At 40.8% G+C, this 21,696-nt stretch overlaps 1 protein-coding gene and 1 long non-coding RNA gene across 3 annotated transcripts in view; one reads left to right on the top strand and one right to left on the bottom strand.

Moving 5' to 3' along the window:
- Positions 1–5,870: 5,870 nt before the first annotated feature.
- LOC113968064 overlaps positions 5,871–21,696 on the bottom strand; it is a 53,413-nt gene continuing 37,587 nt past the window's right edge. The window contains exon 5 of the long non-coding RNA XR_003534359.1: positions 5,871–5,979. This is a non-coding gene — a long non-coding RNA (uncharacterized LOC113968064). The remainder of the gene's footprint in view (positions 5,980–21,696) is intronic.
- SHISA9 (shisa family member 9) overlaps positions 7,752–21,696 on the top strand; it is a 175,458-nt gene continuing 161,513 nt past the window's right edge. Inside the window, exons 1-3 of one of the 2 annotated variants that reach the window (XM_027684285.1) lie at positions 7,752–7,848; positions 8,827–9,432; positions 16,679–16,806. In XM_027684285.1, the coding sequence (XP_027540086.1) occupies positions 8,909–9,432; positions 16,679–16,806 (652 nt within the window). In that variant the 5' untranslated portion in view covers positions 7,752–7,848; positions 8,827–8,908. Of the gene's footprint in view, positions 7,849–8,626; positions 9,433–16,678; positions 16,807–21,696 lie in introns of those variants that run through there. The other variant, XM_027684284.1, reaches the window with a different exon arrangement.

Genomic DNA, 21,696 nt, shown 5'->3' on the forward strand with positions numbered 1-21,696 from the left:
TCCCTATCCCTATCCCTATCCCTATCCCTATCCCTATCCCTATCCCTGTGCCAGCAGAACAAGCCTCCCTTGGACTTCCAGGGATGCACTGGATGACCAGAGAGCTTGGTGAATACATTTTCAGCAATATACAGCTGTCTGCACAGGACCCTAAAGGTGCATAGTATGTGAAAACATTAATTCCTTAAATATTTCTACATTCTCTAATATAATAAACATCAGAATGTGGCCTTTGTTGTTTTTGTCTTGACCTTTTCCTTTATGTTTTTTCTTTTCTTTTCTGTATCCTTTAATGTTAGATTTTGGGTTTGCTTTCGTTATGAATAACACTAGCATTATGAAATGACCCCATTGAAACAAATGGAATCTTTCGTCCTATAAAGAACATCTCAGTGAGAATAAACTTATAAAATCTTGTTCCTTAGAGTGGACTCTTCACTCCACAGATTTCAATGGTAATATTCCTGTTAACACTAATGAGTCAAGACTTTGTCCTTTGCATACAGCTGTCAACAAGCAACTAATGATAGCCAACAGACCTAACACTAAAAAAATCCTTTGCAATGAGATGAAAAGGCTGAAAACTAGACCCAGGTTGAGGCTTTACATGGAGGATCTATTTCTGATCTTGCTGTGCAAGTGTTTTAGTGTTTTGGTTTTTTTTGACTTGAGCTAAACATTATGACCGAAACAAGTGAGATAACTGGTATTAGAGTTATCTGTTCTTTTTCACTTATGGCCATTGTATGTGTTGAAATACTTGCATTGTTTGTGTAGGAAAGCGATCCTATTGTTCAGCCATCTAAATTGTCTGTTTGTTCATCATATTATCAGGGCTCACTTCAACTGTTCTAGTTTGCATAGAAATTAGATGCAATTTCCTTTAAATTTTCTTATTTTTTCTTTTTAAAGAAGATCAATCACTATATTCAGAGGGAGAAATTGTTAAACTGGAAAATCCTATTTAAGAGTTCAAGGTGTATAGAAATTACAAAATTGACTTTAAAGAGGCCAGCTTTCTGTCAGGTGTGTGGGAGTGAGTGACAGACTAATTCCCACACATCCAAGAAAATTTTGAGTTGTCCTTTTACCAAGTATTCTGTTACAACCGGCCCTATATATGTATGTATATATATAAGAGTAAGTATATATAAAAATAGGTATGTGTATATAAATATATAAGTAGATATAAATATAGAAGTATACATGTATAATAAATATAATTGTTTTATATATATATATACACAATTTCCATATTACACAGAAGTATTCCTTTTGCAGCTTCTTTACATTTTACTCCAAAGTAACTTGACTATTTAAATTACAGATTAAATAATCCATTATGAAAACTGTACTCTCTGATGCCTGTGTTTTGTATCAAAAAATGTGTTTTACCTTATTGTACTCTGTAATAATCTCCTATATCTGTGTTAGGGAGCAGATATCCTAAATATGTTATTAGCATTAGATTATATTTAGCAGATTAGATATAATCTGCTGGCTTTAGTAAACAGTACAACAAAAAGATACCACTGGAATCTGCTGTCAGCATCTTTTTGCACCACTTCTTAAGACTCCCTAATGTGCATTTCACATTACAGTTACAATCCTTTTATTTGTCCTATTATTTACCCAGCTGTGGGATCACTGCACTTTCACAATAATAAAAAACCTCTAGGCACATATGTGTTATAAAACCACAAAAAAAAATCAAAAATATGCTACTACACATTATTTACTCTAAGCATTAACTTTTCAGTTTAGTATTGACTTGATGCAAAGAGCAGGGAAACTAGATTGATGCCTTTTCATTCAGAGGGTATAACAGAATAGCTAGAGAGATGTTCTAGATAGATATTCCAATTCTGTGGGTATAAAAGAGTTGCACTGTGCTGAGAAATATCAGTGATGAATGCTGTTATCATAATCAGAATGCTCTCTAGAAAGAAAACGTAAGGAACGGCAGTTACTCTTCCACCTTGGAATCTTCATGGGTTTTTAACCATCTGTCAGGATACCTGGTTGATAGATTGTTTCTTCTCAGTGGCTCTCATGCTAAGGGACAGAGAAGCAAATCCCTCTGGAGCCAGCTTAGTACTGCTCTTTACATTTGGCTGTCAAGTGGAGTCAGGAAGGGACAGTCGCTGCCATCTGCCTAAAAGCGTGGTCTGGAACCTGGGTTGGTATTTGTGCACATCAACAGTTTTCCAACATATGTGCCTAAATTTAGTTTCTGAATTCATTATTGGGCTTTCAAATATGTGACCTGGTTTCCAGAAGTACTGACCACTCAGACATCTGGTGATTTCGTGTAAGCTGTGATTATTCAGCATCTCTTGAGCAAAATCACTCAGTGCAGTTTCCATTTTAAATCAGTGTAAAGACTGTTGTTGAATTTAATACATAGTGAGTTGGTCTGTGGATGTTTAACCTTTGGCAACCACATTTGACACTCTTGTCCAGGCATTGTAATAACATAAGTGAATCTGATAGCCACCTGAAAACTGGTGACAGCATCACCTGACAGTGATAGCAGTGTCACAGAATTAAAGAGGAATCACAGAACTCAGACCGTTATCACTTTGTACCTCTTATTTAATCTGTCTTGTGACTTACCATTTTAAAATCCTGAGCATCTTCTAACAGTTAGCATCCTTCAAAAATGGAACTGTCAGAGAAATTTTCTTATTCATAAATCTGAAAGTTCCTACATCTATATATTAGTACTATATGTAAGACTAAAAATAAATCAAGCTTTGGATGGGCATGTTGTGACAATGATGCAGAGAGACATCATTAAAGCTTATTATCAGGGAAGCACACTGAAAAGGTCTAATTTTCAGTAAGAACTTTTGATTTTGGTTGCTTGAAAGTACATTTTGGAAGACATGCAAAATATATGGTGGCTAAAATATTTTGTTAGTTAAGTAGTACAGCAACTTCACATTTCTGTGAAGAGCAAATTCTTCCCTTCTGAGGTTTACAGCTCACTTCTATAGCCCTTGAGGGTTATTAGTGCTAAAACTGGCAGACTTTACCTGACTCATTAATTTGACTTCTTGTTGTCTCTTCCATCCAAGGATGTTCCAGGCCTGAGGAATGCACATTCTAGACTAAACTTGTTTACCTCTTTATCTCAGTTACTGAGCAGTTTTAGAAGAGGTATTGGTTAGATGAGCTCCTCAGTTGTTCTAACATATGCCAGAGTCAGACAGCAGAGGATCAGAAAATTTTCTCTGCTATGTGTCCTCTTCTGTGTCTAAGCACAGCTTCTCTATGCTCAGATACAATATACAGCCTATTATACTCCCTTTAACCTTGACAATTTTTAATGCTATTTTAGGCCTGCTTAGAAAGACTTACTTTCTGCTTTGAAAAGTTGAACTCATGGGAACAAAGGTGGTTTGGTTTTCAGTTGGAAGGATACAAAAGCACTTCCAATTTTTTTGATCCTTTGTAGCCTCTTTTTCCCCTCTTTTTGTTAACAAGACAAAGATTTTGTTGGCACGATTTTGGAATGAGCTGCAGAGCCTTCTCTGTCAGCTGCAGTAATCCTCAGACACCTGGCCAATCACTCCAGATCTAAATTCCATGACAGTCTAATTTATAACAAGCAGAAACGTACCTTGTTCACAGGTGCTTGCAATACTGTTACAATTCAAAAGTAACATCAGTTTTGCCAAAGAGAGAACCTGACTGGCAGCTCTCCTTGTTCCGAATCAAAGCAAGAGCTGTGCAACAGGTGAACCCGAGGGCACAACTCATTTTTCAGCTGTACTGCTGGAAGCTGCTTTAGACAGGTTGGCACTTTTTTCCACTGCTGTATACTGAAGATATTTGCAGTATACATGTATTCCCTCTTGTATATTTGCAAATACTCCATTTACCTTCTAAATTTATCTGAATTTTTCTGAAATTCCTTTGAATTAAACTGAAGCTAAAAGAACTCTCAGCATTTCATGAAGTCAACTCCAAATCCAGATGTTGTCACTGCCTGCCTCAAACTCAAGCCATGTAATTACTACAGTTTTGGTTTCACAAGAAGACTGAAGAGAAAAATATTAGGTTATAAAGGTAATTTCTACATTATAGAATTGCAATAAATTATATTCCTCCTCAGTGAGCCATAAAAAAGAAGTTTCTCATGGTTTTTTATTCATGCAGTACCTCCTGGCTCATTAAGATCTCTTGATGGTGATCCCTTTGCTACATGCAATGTATATTTTTTCAGACTGAATGACAATAACTAAAAAATGCTCAACGTCTGTGAGATGTTCCTGTTAAAATTTCTGTGGATTAATAAATATATAAGATCAAGCTCCTTCTGTCCTAGCCAGAATATGCATCTTTTTTAATGAAAAGGGAAAGGTTAGTTTAAAAGACGTGTGCTCACCAATTATAAGAGGAGAAGTATATTTAGTGTCAACACAGTGCAGGTTGGGATTTCGCACGTTGCTGCTCTGATATGATATTAATGATTGCAGTTACTGGCTAAAGGAGCAAAGGCTTATGAAGCATTCTCTGTGTAACTAAAAGAAAGGCCTAAAACAATGCATTTTGACCATTCAGCAAGACTAATACCAGTGGGAGAGAATACTCCTCACTGAGCAATGTCAGAACTTGGGAGAAGCAAATGGGGCTGTCTGGTGTATGCTAGTTGAAGAATGTAGAGTTGTCCAAAGCAAACTTCTGTGCTGTGTCATTTGGGGCTGTTTACAATATTTGTAAATCATGGGACTGTATTTATAAACATAAAGTTGTTTGTAGCCTCCTTGTTAAAACACATTTTGCTTCTTTAACTCATGTTTGCTAAGATACCTTTTATTCTCGAACAGCAGATACCTTCTAACATTTATCTGTACTTTTACAAACTAGTGATTGCAGCCCTGCTGCCAGTCGGTCTGCTGAGGTACAATCATCCCCTCTTTTGTTTTCCACTGGCAATATTTTGTATCTATACATCCAGATATGCCACTTCAGTAGGAAAATACTACCAAGGAAGCAGACATTGACTGCTTCATTCTAGTTTCCACATGACATTTCTTATCACAAAATACCTTTCACATCAATACTGTCTGAGATCAGGCCTGTCTGGCTGCTTTTTTTGACAGATTCTCACAGCTCTGGAATGTCTGTTAATAATAATGATTGAGCTATATGGCATTTCTTGGGAATTAATGGTTGGCTAGAAAGCTCCATTGAATCAGTGCTCAGCAAAGGACTACTTTCTCTAGCAGGTAGTTAGTCCAAGGGAAATACTCAAAGGTTATCAACATTGTTATTATTAAAAAAAAAAGAATTAAAATTAAATATAGAATTTGGAACATAATAATTGTAATTGCTCTGTATATTCTAATTGTTCTATACTCTTCAGATTTGTCACCGCCTCAACGTTCAGGTTAACTCATTAACTTTTTCTCCTAATTTCACTCCTTTTCAAACTCTCTTATTTACAGAAAAACACCCCTGCAAGAATCAGTTCTAAGACTATGTACAATTCCACACAGAATTCAATATATAGAGTATGAGTCTATATGCATTTATGTAACTTCCATGTGACATGAGTACACATTGCTACAGAATTTGCCAGAAAAAAGTGCCTGTTTTCTATCTTAAAGTTGAACAACAAGCATTGCCATTGATTCATATTGTCTTGGTGAAAACAAGTCAAAGAAATTAGAGGAAAAAGATAATAAGAATTTTGTATAAGGTTGGTGCCTAAAATATTTTCACTTAATTAAATGGATGTGCACTTGAGTAAAGACAGCTCTGCAGGTTCTAGTTGAAACATTCACCCTCTCAGTTGTTTCAGAGGCAAAATACATTCCTTATGGGATAAATCTGTAGAAAAGTAGGTAATTATTACTTACCTTAAAGCAATGTCAAAGAGAGAGGTCTTGAAATTCTTGAAGTCTTGAAAGTGATGATGATGGTGCTAAACTGGGAAATCTTTTGTGTTTCTCAACTTGTTAGACACAACTAAAATAAATGAGACATTTATTGACTGACTTAATGGAGAAAAACTTTATAACATCACGCAATAACCCAAGATATGTCTCAGTACTGTGTGTAATACACATTTCTCTCAACTAGTTTTCTTGTTTCCATTATTATAATTAATGGGTTTATATTTTGATCAAGCAGGTGTTCTTACAACTACACGCTATGAAGCCATTAAAACACAAAACTGCAGGTCTGGTAAAAAGGGTTTGTGCCCCGGTCTAGAACAACTCCAGTTCATTATTAGAATTTTAAGACATGGTACAGCTAAAAATAACTTCACTGCTAATACAACTAGCAGGCTCAGAGAGCTCAACAACTAAAATAACATATTATTAGGGATAGCATGATTTTTGGGTTCCACAGGTCTGATCCAAAGTCTCTTGGTGCCATAGCAAATATTTTTTTCCAAGGAGCTTTAATCACCCTCATGATTTTCCCAAGCACATGTCACTTAGGGTCGAATTCTGATCTCATGGACCTGAATCCCACAGATGTTAGGTTCTAGCCTAAATCCTTTGGGCTTCTTTTTTATATGGGGATTCTTAAGGAAAGCCCCAGGAACTTAGCGAAACAAGAAACTTGTACCATATTTAGTCAGGATTAATCACCCATAAAATAAATCGGTTTTTGATGTTATTATTTCCACACATGTATAGTACTAATCATGCAAAATATTTAAGCAGCTTTTTAGCCATCAAATCAACAGGGGAACTTGCATAATCTTAAGCGCCTGACAGGACTGGACCTGAAATGTCTCTAGATGCAATAATAAGTATGGAAAAGATTCATTTTTTGCAGTATTTTCAGCACTAACTGCATCACAAAGTGTTAAATAATAAATAATAGCAGAGAGAAGTATACACGAGGGAGGAATGATATGATTTCAGAGGAGACTTGAAAGGGGATGTTGATGAGGTGGAGGTTTTAAGAATTAAATATTAAAAGCCAGAAAGGCTGGTTTTGGCTGGGGCTGATTGTTTTTCTCTGCTAAGAAATAAAGGGGCTTTCTAACCTACCTCCTGGACAAAGATGCAAGGCTTACTGTCAAACTGTTCACTGGAATCATCACTGTACTTAGAGTCTATTTTTAAGAGGAGGCAAAGGATCGCAATTAGCTAACTACAGCCCTCTCCGATTCCAAACGTCTGCTTTGTCCTCTGCCTCACCTTTCTGTTCATTTACCGCCTAACAACTCCACGCGGACTTGGCCGAAGTTCCTGAAGAGCGCCAGCGATACAGTGGGAGAGGGAGGGCGGGCTGGCATTGCAGAGCCCCAGCACACCAGCCCCTTCCCCGGGGAGCACAGCAGCCCGCAAGGCCGCAGCAAGGCAGCCACAGACATGCCCCGAGGAGAAGGGAAGCTGCTTCCAGCACCAGCCCACACTGTTAAATCACGCCATAATGGGCTTATTTCCTACATTTGGTGGCAGCATAGTATTCAGGATAATATTATTGCTACTTGCACAGGTTAGTGCCAAACCAAAAGGCAGAGATGACAGAGTTAAATAACAGGGATGGAGAGTGAATCACTAAAAAGTCTTTCCCAGAGTCCGTTCTCTGTTTGGGGGAAGTTATTCCAATTCTGTGTCTCGCAAACAACCCGCAGCTTTGCTGCGTCCTCCGGAGCCATCTGACTGACATTATAGAGAGATTTTTAAATAAATGATGTGCAGGGGCAGCTCATGTTTAGCAGCCAAAGCCCCGCGCGGCTGCAGGCAGTGCGAGCACCGCCGTACCTGTGCTGGGCGCGCCGGGGCGAGGGCAGAGCCCGCTCACGCCCGGGCGTAGCGGAGGTGCGGCCCCATGGACGCTGCTCCGCCCGCACCACCTGCCTTTGCCTCGCAGGTGAGTGGATCTCCGGGGACCGCTCGGAGAGGAGTTACCGGGGGAAGGAGCGCTCTACTCATCGGGAGAGGGACGCGCCGCTCTCCTCCCGCGGAGCTGCCCCGGGCTCGCCCGAGGAGCCCACCCCGCCCTGCCCGGGCTGCCCTGACCCCCTGAGCGCGGGGCGGGCGGAGGGACGGGACGAGGAGGCGCTCCCGCGCTGTGGGAGACGCACCTGTGGGGAGCGGGAAGTGTCTTATGTAAGGGATGGCGGGGAGCGGGGCCGCGGCGGGGGTCGGCTCTGCGGCGGGGGGAAAGCCCCACAGCGGGGCTGGGAGAGAGGGAGGGAAGGAAGGAAGGAGAGAGAGGAGCCCGGCAGGGGGACGGGCGGGCGCGCAGCGGACTGGGTTCGCCGGGCTGCACCGCGCTCTCCCTCACGGCGCATCTCCCTTTCGTTCCCGCCGGCTGGATGCCGCGGCGAGCCCGTCCAGCCCCCCGCGCCCTGCCCTGGCAGCCCGGCCCCGGGCGGGGCTCGGCGGCTCTCTGAGGGAGTTGTGCGAGGGACCGCGCCGGGCTGCGCGGCGGAGCGGGCGGTGGGTGCTCCAGGCAGCGCGGGGAGGCTCCTCGCTCGCCCTCTCGCCATCTCCCCGCCCCTGCAGCGCCCTCGCCTCAGCCCTCCCGCTGGCGGCCCCTCCACGCCCCTCTCGCCAGCCCGGCGCGGTGCCCCGCACGCCGCCGCCACCTCCACCCCTCGGTCCTCCTCCTCCTCCTCCTCCTCCTCCTCCTCCTCCTTCTCCTCCTCCTCCCGCGCTCCCTCTCACGCGCGCTCCGCTCCACAAGTGCCGCGCGGTCGCTCCCCGGGAGCGCAGCGGGGACGGGCTGCGGACCCTGCGCGGGGGCGGCGGACCCTGCCCGGCCCGTCCGGGGCTGTCCGTGGTGCTGGAGGCGAGCGCGGGCTGAGCGGCCGCCCGGCCCCTGACGGAGCCCCTTTATGTTCAGCTCCTGGCGCAGCGCAGCATCCAGCAGCTCGAGCGGCGGCGGCGGCGGCAGCAGCATCGCTGAGCCGGGGCTGGGAGGCAGAATGGAAGGCTTTATTCGGCTGCTCTTCGGCTACTTGGTGGCGGACCTTCTCACGCTGGTGTGTCGGGCTCAGGAGAAAGCTGGCCAGCAGCTGGGGAGCTTTGTGGTGCTCTCAGGAGGAAACCACTCCAGCCTCGGGGAACAGCTGGACCCCTCCGAGCCACCTCCCACCCCAGACTTCTGCAGGGGCTACTTTGACGTGATGGGGCAGTGGGACCCCCCCTTTAACTGCAGCTCGGGGGAGTTCATCTTCTGCTGTGGCACTTGTGGCTTCAGGTTTTGCTGCAAGTTCAAGAAGACAAGGCTGGATCAAAGCACCTGCACGAACTATGAGACACCATTGTGGATGAACACTGGGAAGCCTCCTTCCCGCATAGACGACCCTCTGCATGACCCTACCAGGGATAAAACCAACCTCATTGTCTACATCATCTGTGGGGTTGTAGCAGTCATGGTGCTGGTGGGGATCTTCACCAAGCTAGGGCTGGAGAAGGCACACAGACCCCAGCGGGAGCACATGTCCAGGTAAGGCTGAGTCCCAGGCAGCAGGGTCCCCTTCCCCCCTACCTTCTGCCCAACCCCTAGAGAGGAGAGAGGAGCCCGTGTGTTCCTGGGAGACAAACAGCTCCTGCCAGGCAGCTGCATTCCCCTGCAAGGCGACCGACAGAGACCAACTTTGCTGAGCAGAGCTCCTGTGGTTCCCCCAGCCCAGGTTATCAAAGTATGTGCATTTGAGGAAGACTAGGAATAATTGTGGAGTCTGCACAGAAAGTAGTGCATTTTTATCTGCAGTGCCTGACCCTCTCCCCAACAAGATCCAGCAAGTGTTCCCGGATATACTGTGCCTGAATAGAAAACCAAAAAAATTCTGAAACCAGCAACACTGAATTATAGAAAGGCTGATGGGTTCCCTCTTCCAACTGTTTCAAAGCTTGGAAAATGTTTTTACTTCTCAACAGAAGGATGTAAACAAATGCCATCTCACCCTCCCTCTCCAGCTGCAAAATGTTTTTTGGCAGGACCTTCCCTACTCCCCCAGCCCTTGCAAGTGTGTGAGCTATTTGTAAAATTTCTAAGCTGTGAAAATGAGTCAGGGTGGAAGGGAAGAGGAAGACACAAAAAGGAAAAACTATTGTAGAATTTCTTACCATTTTTTCAGTTACTGTTGAGAGGTAAAAAATGGAAAATGAAAGTCTTGTCTCATCCATGTGTGTGTGTGTTATAACTCTGTATCCACGGTGTAATGGCTGGATTATATCAAAGAGAACCTCCCCCACCTAGAGTTAGACATGCTGTGTACCATCTACTCCAGATCCTGCCTGCCTAGTGGTGGATAAGCAGGTGGGCAACTCGGGACAGAGCCCAATGGCTTTAACAACATATTCCAAACCCAGATTGTCACAGCAGTTCAAAATCAAGGCATAACACATTTGTCAAGTTTGCAGCCTGTCTGATTCTTTATGCTAATCCCAGGCACATGAAAGTAAAGCAGATGGGAGAAAGGCATTAAAAAAGGCAAACAGCTCCATTAAAGAGTCTAAATAGATCCCAGCATATTGGGCAACTTTAGTGCTGAAATGCAATGAAAGGATACCTTCTACTGGACGTGCAGTGTGATAGAAAGCTTCCTCTTGCCCTGACTACTCTTGGTATAGCTCACAATCTTTAAAGCTTAGATGAAGAATCATCTTTGAAAGACAGTCCAAGAGATCAACTCAACACCTGGAGCCTTATTTTTTACTGAAGTTTCTCCATGACTTTTTGATTAACTGCTTGTCTTGAAATGAACAGAGAAAGTCACAGAAATACTCCTGCAAATGCACCACCAGTTCACGAGCTATTAATTGCTATTTATAAACTGGCTGATATGGATACGCTTTTACTACCAAGGGAAAAAGCACACTGCAGAAATTTTAGTCAACTTAACACCGTGTGTCAGTGACACTTCTGCAAAGATGTTTTTTGTTGAGCAAGGTATGATAATCCTTTAGACAACTAGAATATTCTCAACAACTAAATTGAGAAAAAGAATACGAAGGTCCCAATTTATTTTTTAACTACTCTTAAACTACAAAGATCTTTTGGGAAAAGCTCTCCCTTGCTTCAGCCTCTCTCTGTAGTGTCTTCGTGCAGACAAAACAGCAGGGCTGGTAAGAGTCACAAAAACTAGGACAGAGTGAAGTTGTAGCCATCCCTGCTTATTATGGCTTAAATAGGTCCTGTTTCTATGAGTAGAAATATTTGCTACCTAAAGTACAGGTGTGAAGTATTCTGAAAGGATATTCTATCTTAATTTCTGGAAATAAAATTACGGGGGACTGGAAAATCATTCAAGTCATTCTGATGTCCTTCAGTCATGAACACTGGAGATTAGGTTTCTTAGAGTGGTTCTTAGAAAAGGTCCTCTGTCACCCTGATTACTTAACAGTATCTGCGATCTCGTACTTCTCTTGCCATGAAAATGTTCAAGTCAGGATTATATAGAAACTTGGAAAGTCATGATCACATGGAAAAACAGTCACCCACTCAGCACACATAATAGCTAGTCATGTTCTGAAAAAGCAGTGCTATAGGTTTTTTTTTAAAAAGTTCTCACACTCCTATTACAGCTGTGGGGTGGGTTTACCATTAATTTGAAAAGGAATTAAGTTCTTAAATCCCTTTGGCAATCTACAAATATATTCATTGAGTGAAGAGTTGAAGTAACCTCTTATTCCTCAAATGTGTGTTTAACTAAAACAATTAATTCTAGCTCTTTTACACTATTAATGTCCTGAAAAAAAGCTGCAATGCTTAAGAAATAATTTACCTGTTCAAATAGTTAACAGTACCAACAATTAATATAATATGCACCCTATATTCATATTCACCTTCTTTTATAACATTCATCACTGCAATATCAAAAAAAACCCTCCAAAAATAACACATATGGGGTTTTTTTCTGTGCTGAACCTTATTAATAAGCAGAAGTATAATGCATCAAGAGTGTCAGGTAGGCCAAAGTAAAAGTACTAAGTGTTACTCCATTTTGGCTGGCAGCAAGAAACACACAGATGCTGGTTTGTCATCTGTTTCCTTAGCTAAGATTGTCTCCTTTCCCTTCCCTAACCAATGGCAACACGAAACACTTGAATCCTCTTCATTTCTGTGAACAAATTCACCTATCAAAGGGATGGTTCTGCTTAGAAAAAAAGACAATGCATAAGGAAAACGGATTTTTTGGGGGGTGTTGATTTTTTTAAGAAAAGTGAACAAAAGAATATAACTGGCGTAAGTTATATATTTCCATTTCTGATTTACTAAAAGTATTTAAAAATATGAAGAGAGACCTCACAGGTGGGAATAAGAACATTGACTTATAAATAGGAAGCAAAACTGTGCCACACTTATTAATTCCTTGCATTACTTCATCCTCCAGTCAGTAGATCTGCTGTAGAAGTAAGACACTGGTGTGTGTGAGAGTGGTACAATGTTAGTAAAGGAAACTTCACAGTCTTGCTGAACACAGTTTCTATACACCTGCCTTTCACTAATTTTTTTTTACCAAAACAAACCAAGAACACTCCATTAACGTCACTGAGTTTTCCTGAAATATTTGACAATGGAAAAAGCATTGGAGGAATGCATTTATTTAGTGAAAACAATCCATAGGAAAAAAAATCTCTATTGGACAAGTCTGTTTAGGAAAAAAAGGGTCAAGATTTGTCCTTTTTTAAAGAGACCTTTGTTACTTCCTTTTGTTTTGAGGGAAAAAGGCCAGGTGTGGCACTGTTGACATTTCCTTCTGCTCAGATCAGTGCTTTTCAGTCAAACACCCTGACTGTTGGCATGGAACTAAATCTGGAAGAGGAAAATGGAGAGGGGAGTTTTGCAGCATTAACTCTGCACTGTGTATTTCCTTTTAGACATCGTACCATGTTTTGTTTATATCATTCTCCTAATTTTTAAATTTATTACTTGACATTAGAAGGAGATAAATACTCCCTTCAGCTACAGTGTCCAACAACTAAGCAGTAATAGTGGTATCCAAACAGAGGAACTGTTCCTTTTCCCTCCTGTTTTCTAGAAGAGTAAGGAAATCAGATGGTGTGTGCAGGCAGATATGGCCAAGGGAATGAGTGTGGCAGTGTTGTGCATGAAAGGACCCAGAATTGATCTGCCAGCTGAAGCAGACCCAGAAGCTCTGTTAGGCATATGAGGGCAGCACGTTCTTGCTGCTTAAGACAACGTCAGTGGGCCTTCCAGGCTCCATCAGTTAAAGTGGAAGAATCCTCTCTCGAAAATGAATAGAAGACAAAAAAACCTTTACTTCTGTTTCATGGAGGAGATTTTTCTGTAAATAAAACTGCACCTTTGTCTTCTTCCCTAATCCTTGTGGAGAATGTGCAAACGAGCCAAGAACTGAAAGGACAATATTTACAATCATGCTCTGTGCTATAGCTCCTGTTTTCTGAAGCAGTGCCTCTGACAGAGTGGCAGCAGCCTTCCAAATATTGTGAACCAGCTCAGCTCTTCTTTCTTCCTTCACGATGTGCTGAGCTCACGAGTGGTCTTTTGTTGATCATTCAAAAGGTGTGTACCTGGGGCCAAAAATAGCCTGACTTGCCAAAATCCGGAATCCTATGTGTGAAATTATTTCCCTTATGGATTTTGACCTAGTTTTGGAGGCACAATATGACAAGTGACCTTTCATGAAATCACCTGTTTCAGCTTCTTCAAACTTGTACTCATAAGGGAAATGCCTGGCTCCACATGCTTTATAACACCCCAAGCCATTATTATGTGTCCAAAAAGGAAAATCTTATGGCAAGGGAATTGCTGAAGTTTTGTGATACTTGGATAGTTCATGAACTCCTGTGTAGGCAACATTTCTCCACTTCTGTAATATTGCAATCAGTATCAACACACAGGACCTAGTGATTTTGCTCCCTGATTTAGAAGGTTACTTGCATTTTGCATTTCCTTAAAAAAAAAAAAATCATCCAGTATAGCAGAGGTGTGGATAAAGACTCTCTATGTATATATAACTTTTCAGTGGGACCCACTCTAACAAGTTCTTCAGATAATGATCAAAATCTAAATGATTATATTTAGGTGAGACAAATGCATGAAGGTATTATAACAGTCTGTTGGCCTATGTGGAATTTTTCAAAGCAAACATCTGTTCAAATATCTTGTCATGTACTGGAGCACAAGCCTCCCTTTATCCATTTCATTATATGGGCAAATCCCTAAAAGAACAGAATGCAGGTACAGCATTTCCTTTGTACTTCAGTGATACAAGCTGCTACACATTTTTAACTCTCCCTGAGATCAGTGAAGAATAAGGACAAGCTCTTAATTTTATAAGCTCTTCTGCCCTGAGAAGACTGTACAACTTTGGCTGACACAGTATAAACATGGGTGCTGTGTTTTTAAAATTAGAACTTGGTGGTGAGTAGTTCCTCTTTTCTTAATATAGAAGGAGTTGGACAGCTAATTCCTTAGAACCCATTTGAAAAAAGCCACCCTAAAATGGTAGAAAATGTAGCATTTTTGTGGACAGGCAGTAGTTAATCTGCCATCACACAGGGTGTTATTTAAAGTCTACAGAGAACAACATTTACCATTGGATCAAGGGGCAATGAGGAAAGCATTTCTGAAAACCCACTCCCACAAAGTTTTAACTCCTATATTGGAGTTTGGAACTTTTATTTACTTTTCTTCCCTTCCCAGAAATGTGTCCAGCTGCCTCTGCAATTAGAAGTAATACTGATGTCAATAATTTCCTCTGTATAGAGACATATTTGCATAAATTGAAGAGATATTTAATGGTTTTGGTCCCTACTTATTTTAAACTGTATTGCAATATAATGCTTTTTTTCTGCATCATTTTATACATGTCTTTGTGAGATTTCTTCTGTTGAATTTTTATTATTCTGCTATGTAGGCCAGCTCTGCTATTTCTGCTGGATAAGCACTGCTTCAAATGGGAGCATTACTCTGATACCATTAATCATTTGGTTACTGTCTTCTGACCTTTTACAGTATCAACAGAGTATTCTGTAACATGTTGATCACAACTGTAACTAATATTTTAATAACATAATGCTAGCCATAAACACAATGAAACATCAGTATTGCTCAGCTGTGTACCAAAGCTATTCCTGCAATCAGAAAGCAAGATCCAGCTCAGGATTCCTTCCTATAAATTAAAGGAAGCTACTTTTTAATATTTAAAAGTACAGTGCTACTTGATCAAGAAATAATCATGTCACAGAAGTACAGTGGAGGAGCTAGATGGCATTTACCACAGCTTTTAACAGTGAATGTGCTTATTTTTATTTATTTCTTAGTTTATAAGCTAGTATTTCTTGATGCAGTATCTGGGACACTGTATATAATTTTGCAGAAAATTAAACTAAACTGGGCATAGTGCCCAGAAAATGTGTCCATGCCCTTAAAAAAATAGCTCAAGAGGTCTAAAAATTAAAGCTAGTAAAACACAAAGGAGGTAAATAATGGTCCACGATGCATTGACCTGAATAGAAAAGGCTTGCATTGAACCCTGAAGACACTGGTAACACACACCATAACTTTGCTTTGCTTTAGCAGCAGGTTCTGCAGGTGGGCCAATGGTTTCCTGGGCACACAGCTCAGGGGGTGGCTCTGGGGCACACACCGCTCAGGGGGTGGCTCTGAGGCACACAGCTCAGGGGATGGCTCTGGGGCACACACAGCTCAGGGGGTGGCTCTGGGGCACACACAGCTCAGGGCTAATGCTGCTCCTGCACAGGGCAGTGGCAAACCAGCACACAACCACAGATGGAGTTAGATGTTGCCATGCTGAGGGTTACAGAGCTTAGAACTTAGTAACTGTGGATCTGCAGGGCTCATCCAGGGCTCATCCAGTGCTTATCTGTGTGCCTAAGAATGGACTTGCACTCGGCAGGACACTGGGCAGTGAAATGGGTCCTCAGAAATTACACCAGAGTGGGATGAGCCTATCAGATGCTGCCTGGAGCTCTGCAGACCAAGTCCACAACCAGCATCAGGGCCTGGCTTAACTTAAGAATCCTTTTGCTTGCTCTCTATTTGCCAGCATAAAGCTTTCATCCTGTTTCTGAACTGGCTTCAAAGGAGTAAGGAGTGTTCCTGTGCAAGCTTTGCTCCATCTTAATGACTAGGATACCCATAGAAGTTAAAAAAGACATTTTTAATCTCCCCTTCTGGATGAGGAAAGCTTGAATCCCTGCCTACTGGATTTCTATAGGAAAATCACATGACTTTTCAACTTTAGTGACAATTTTGGATGAAAATTGTGAAGACCACTGTGTTGTGTGGTGCTCTGTGCAAATGTATGTGTGAGAATTTACTTTGACAGGCCCTGTTAGTAATCTAGTATGAAGGTAACTAGTTTGTGAAAGGTACAGCCATGGGCTAGCTGCTGAGCTGCTCAGCTTGACCAAGATGGCAATGTTACTGAGCACACGCAGTGGCAGAGCTCTTCAAGTCTCAACAAGCCTAAATTATGTTCCTCCAAAGCAAAGACAGCTTAAGAACTTACTGTGTTTCTGTGTTTCACTTCTAGCACACTGTCCAAGACAACCTAAAAAGAGCCTTAGGTGTGAAGTCTCACAATGAATCTGCTTCCCTGAATTTGTTGTGAGGGGAGCTGTTTTCTCTAGCAGACATTATGATCAACTTCCTCTCAAACTAAAAAAGAGCTTGGAACATATTGGTGATGTCTTACAGATTTTGCAGGTTCATTCTGGTTTTGTTTGGTTTTCAGGGCTCTTGCTGATGTTATGCGACCTCAAGGTCCTTGTACAACAGATCATATGGAAAGAGATCTAAACATTGTAGTACACGTGCAACACTATGAAAACATGGAGACGAGACCTCCTCCAAATAACTTACGTAAGTTGATTTATAACTTTGTCAATATCTGGAATGCTGGCACTAAAATGAGCATTATGAAACGAATATTGGTGGATGTCAAATGAGGATCAAGAGTAACATTGGTTCTTGCAAACCAGAAATATTCTTTAACTCAGAATTAGAAATATTTAGAATTTCCTAGTGCAAAGAGTACAACAATGAGAGAAAGAAATTTTGAAGAGGAAAATTAGTTATTCTATTTAATTTTATCTAGTTGTCTTGTTTGACTAAAATTGATTTTGTACCTTTGTCTCCTTCTACTTGGTGTTTTTGCTCAGCCTTATTCTGTGTTTTGTTGTATTAAAATACAAACTGGTAAGGTTACAGCCAAATTTAACATGTTTCATAGGGCTGTAATATCCAATAAGGAAGTGGGCTCATTAGGCTGTTTGTTACATCATAACCACTAGGAAAATAATTAAATACTTTCCTGGATAGCATCAAGTTGTATGTGGTTTTCACTTTCTTAAGGGAAAGATGAAAAGAAGATTATTATTTTAAGTTTTAAATAATATTTTAATTCTGTGTCTGCTATTACGTGTTTATGTTATTGAAGGCACCTTGAAGAAAAAGGTGCATCTTGGAGCTTCAGAGGAAATATGGTGACATTTCAAGTGGTTCTGAAGTTCTAGGCAACTTATTTCTCAGTCTGTATGAGACAACAGCAGAGATCTTTCTCATGCTCAGATACATACTAGTCTCATGATGAACAATGCCACTGCAATTTTAATTTGGATAAATGTTTATGTATCTTATATTCAACCGCATCTTAAATATATATACATATATGTATATACATGCTTACAAATTACAGATATATTTACAAATTCAAGTTCAATATATTTATAAAATAAAAAGGTATCATTCAGGAAGGTTTAATTGTTAGGCAGTGGATGGCTTTGTTCTGTGCTGTAGATCAGTGTGGATGTGCATTTTGTTGCAAATATAGTTTTACTGCCTTGGTGTTTGGATTTTGAAACATTTAAAAAGCATTTGCACTTGTCTTTAACTGTAGAAAGCAGAAAATTTGCTTATATTTGAAGTTTTATTTGGACTGCATTGTGCAGATAATGTGAGATTTTAGTGCTTTTTTTTTTTTTTTTGTGGAAGGGTGTAAAAACAATGGGAGAAAGTGCAGATCCATGTGCTGGATGCACTCCTGGTAGCTGTTTTGTGGAAGAGGCTGAGGGGGAATCCTTATGTAACCCAATACAGAGTAATAGGAGAGAATGAAAGCTGTGACCTCTACTAAAGGTACCCCATGCAGGGGGTGTGACACCTCCTCTGCCTGCCCTGCTCCCCACAAAGTGCTCCCAGCTGGGCCTGTGCAGAGCTGCCCTGCAGAGGGGGCAGGGTGTGCACACACTGCAGCCTTACACCCCTAACCCTGTAAAGCATAAACTTCTGCTGCTCTGTCAGATGTGCTCAACCCCCTGGAGCTGAGGTGGTTGACTTTGGAACATTCAAGGAGGATGGGAATAAGCACTGTATCTCACTTTGCTCTGTGTATAAGCTCTTTGCTGATGCCTGAGCCTTCCTATGGCCATTTTGTTCAAGAATGGTACCAAATGGTAACGAAGTTTGTGTCCAATCTTTATTTTTTCTCCTGTGTGAAATGTTTATTCAGAAACCCAGTTAATGAAGGAGCTAGAAAGTAAAGAGGTCCTTACTGCATTGATTGTATCTAGATTTTTGTACTGATCACACTGAGATATTTTGCTTAAAACTCTTTGTATACTACAATATACGACATAACACAGCAGGCCTTTAAACTCATTGTTTCTTGGATTTGAATTCAGATTTAAGCCTTGCTTCTATGAACTCTTGCATAAAAATGCAATTCAGAGCGATATCAAGGAAGAAAAAAAAGATACATTTAATAGGATGTTGGTTTGTGATGATCCCAGCCATCCATACAGCTGTCTCAGAATATGGCCCTCTGGCACAGAGGGAAGAATTCTGTGTGAAACAGCTCTTGCACCGCTGCAGTTCACACCATAGAGGCACTGTTGCTGCTGCTTTGGAGCTCTCTTAATCCATGGGGCAATGGAGAGGGCAGTCCCAGGACTGCTTCACAGGCAACTCAGGGATTCCTGCTGCAGAGGGAACCCTCAGCAGCCAGCAGCCATGGTGGTAACTGTTTCACTCTTAAATCAACTTTATGCATGAAGTCAATAATTTTAGATTGTTCAGTGCAAACCTTCAAGTGGTGAAATTACTCAAGGCATTCTATAAGCAATATTGCATACATTTACTTCAGAGCAAGTGGATCATTGTTCTATATTTGTTGCCATTTTATTCTCATAAACTCATGTAAAACACGCCTAAATGACCTACTAGAATTAGCCAGAACATCACAGGTGATTGAGGTCTGTTGAAAGCACGTGCATTTATGGTGCAGGAAAAATCTTTATAAAGACAAATGACTAGGACAAATTTTCTAAGCCAGTATTTTAGCAAATTGGTATTTTATAGTGCAGTTCTGAAACACTGCAAGAGTGGATATTGCTGGCAGAAACTTTGGCAGTGAAGCATTACTTACTACCAGTGCTGGAAAAGTAACAGACTTTTTCGGGGTATTTTTACAAGCAAATAAACCAGAGTGAATTACAGCTTTCATAGAAATTCTATTCCAGATCTTTTCTTATACAGAGAAAATGAAATTGTTTCAAATTATTGTATCATAAACTTTAATATGTATTTTCAAAGTTGTCCAAGTTATCACTTTCTATCTACTTTCCATCTCAATATTTGAGGCTGGCGTACTTTTCGCGTTGGTCCATAGACACGAAGAGGGCAGGAGGAATTTCTTAGGCATTATGTACCCCTTCCATTTGTGTCTTTGAGAATACTGAAGGCAAACCACTGAAGGCCAAACATTATTAAAAATGTTCTAGTTTGAATGTTCACTTGCTCTTTGTGTCCTCCTGAAAATATTTTGCTGATGTTGCCAACCCATTCTGAAAGTGTTTTATGAAGGGAAGCTCTTTTGTCAAAATGACAAACTCAACATGATCCCTGACACTGAAAATGAGTGTGTTTCTGTTTCTGGACTGTTTGTTACCAGAGGACAAAGATTTTCTGTGCTGCCTGCAGTTAGCACAGCTATTTGCCAAAACCCTCAGGCCAGTGGAATCCAAAAGATCTCTTTTCAGCATCTTGCAGTTTACTCAGTTCCTCGTCCCTTCTCTTCTGATCTCAGAAAAGAACAGACGTATTGGAAGTTGTGGGAAAACACAGATTTTTTTCTTTGCCCATGTTAATCCAGGCAACCCAGATGATTTTTAGTAAAAACTATTTTTTTCTTAGTGGTTGTTTGTTGTCATAATTTTCTTCCAGTATTGTGCTTTCCTTAGGATTACTTTTCTGTTATTTCCCTTCATTCATACACGTTAGAATGGAGTGGTGCTTTGTAAACAAGCATTCAAGTCTTCTAACAGGAGATGTTAAATAAAATAAAATGGAAAAAAGGAGGACATTTAAAAGTTATGTTAAAAACATAAAACCAAACCCAAATCTTTCTGCTGAATTTGAGTTGTTGTGTTCATCTCTGACTTTCATGAGTCTTAAGAAAGCAGCAGCAGTCAAAGTATTCTCTTGTCTTGTTGGTTTTTTTTTCTCCTTTTCTACTTATTGTGTTAGAAGTAAGGGATTTATTTAACTTGTTGGGATTACAAGACTGCTGTAGTGGGAGTTAGAAGGCTTTGTAGCTTCATCCTCATTTCTGAAACGTGATTACTGCTATTATTTCTGATTCATGATCTATGATAGCACAGAGAAAAAATACTGAAGTTAGTGCAATCCACAGGCACTTTTCCTAATGATCAGTAAAAGCTCTGTTACTCTTTCCCAATAACTAGTCTTGCACTAGTGAACTTAAACAATTTATGCAGGCTCCCAGGATAAAGAGGACTTTAAAGGGAAGCCAATTATAGATTAAGGAGGTTTTAAGATGAAAAATGCTAGCTTTACTTAGTTTGACATGTATGAGTTATTCCTTTATTTCGAATTTAACTTAAAAAAAAGAAGTGGATTTTAACTCACCATTCAAAGAAGGAAGTGTTGCACTGTGTCAAATGGTCAATTTTAATATTGGCCAAAGATATGCAGTCCATGTGATTAAAATGACTTTTCTTTTTTTTTAAATAACTGCAGCAATGTGGTTGCTGCTGCATTTGATTGTCAGTTGTCCTGGATACGGACTCACAACAAATGCTAATGCTGAAAACAAAGCCAAGACATTTCTGTAACTGGTGCCTTATGATAAGTTAACTTTGGTTTTTTCTTTATTCCTGTGTTGAGACAGTAGGCATTTAAATAGGAGGGTATTTTTTGAAGTCATTGTATATTAGAATAAGCATTCTGTATTGCACATTCCTGTGCTTTTCCCCATTTCTGTAAGTAGAAGCACAGCCTGTGTTTTCCAGTGAGAGGAACTGTCACTAATTTCACACTGTGAAAACAGTTAGAATTTGCAAGAATGTTTTGTGGTCTCTTTCATTCCCTAGTGAATATGCTTTTTTTATGGTTGTCTTTGGCAAACTAATTACTTTTATGATTAACATACCTAAACATGCTTACACGGGATGATTCATTGTATTGTGTTGTCTAAATGTCCTTCCTACTGTTGCCCATTGGAAACAAGCGGAGAGGCTTATTGAGAAACTCCAGTAAAGAGAAGTGCTGTCATTCCAAATGCAAAGCTCTTGAAGTGTATCAAACATGATAATTAACTTGCTTACACAGGAACTGTTGGACAATTAATTGCATGATACTGAGGTGGTTGAGGACGTGCAGGCACAAAGTGCTTCTGGTGACAGGGGCCTTGAAACTTCACCCCAACCCTTCAGACGCAGGGCTGCAAAATCC

The sequence above is a fragment of the Neopelma chrysocephalum genome, unplaced genomic scaffold, assembly GCF_003984885.1.
Source record: "Neopelma chrysocephalum unplaced genomic scaffold, ASM398488v2 Primary Assembly neopelma1_65c, whole genome shotgun sequence".
Lineage (NCBI taxonomy): Eukaryota > Metazoa > Chordata > Aves > Passeriformes > Pipridae > Neopelma > Neopelma chrysocephalum.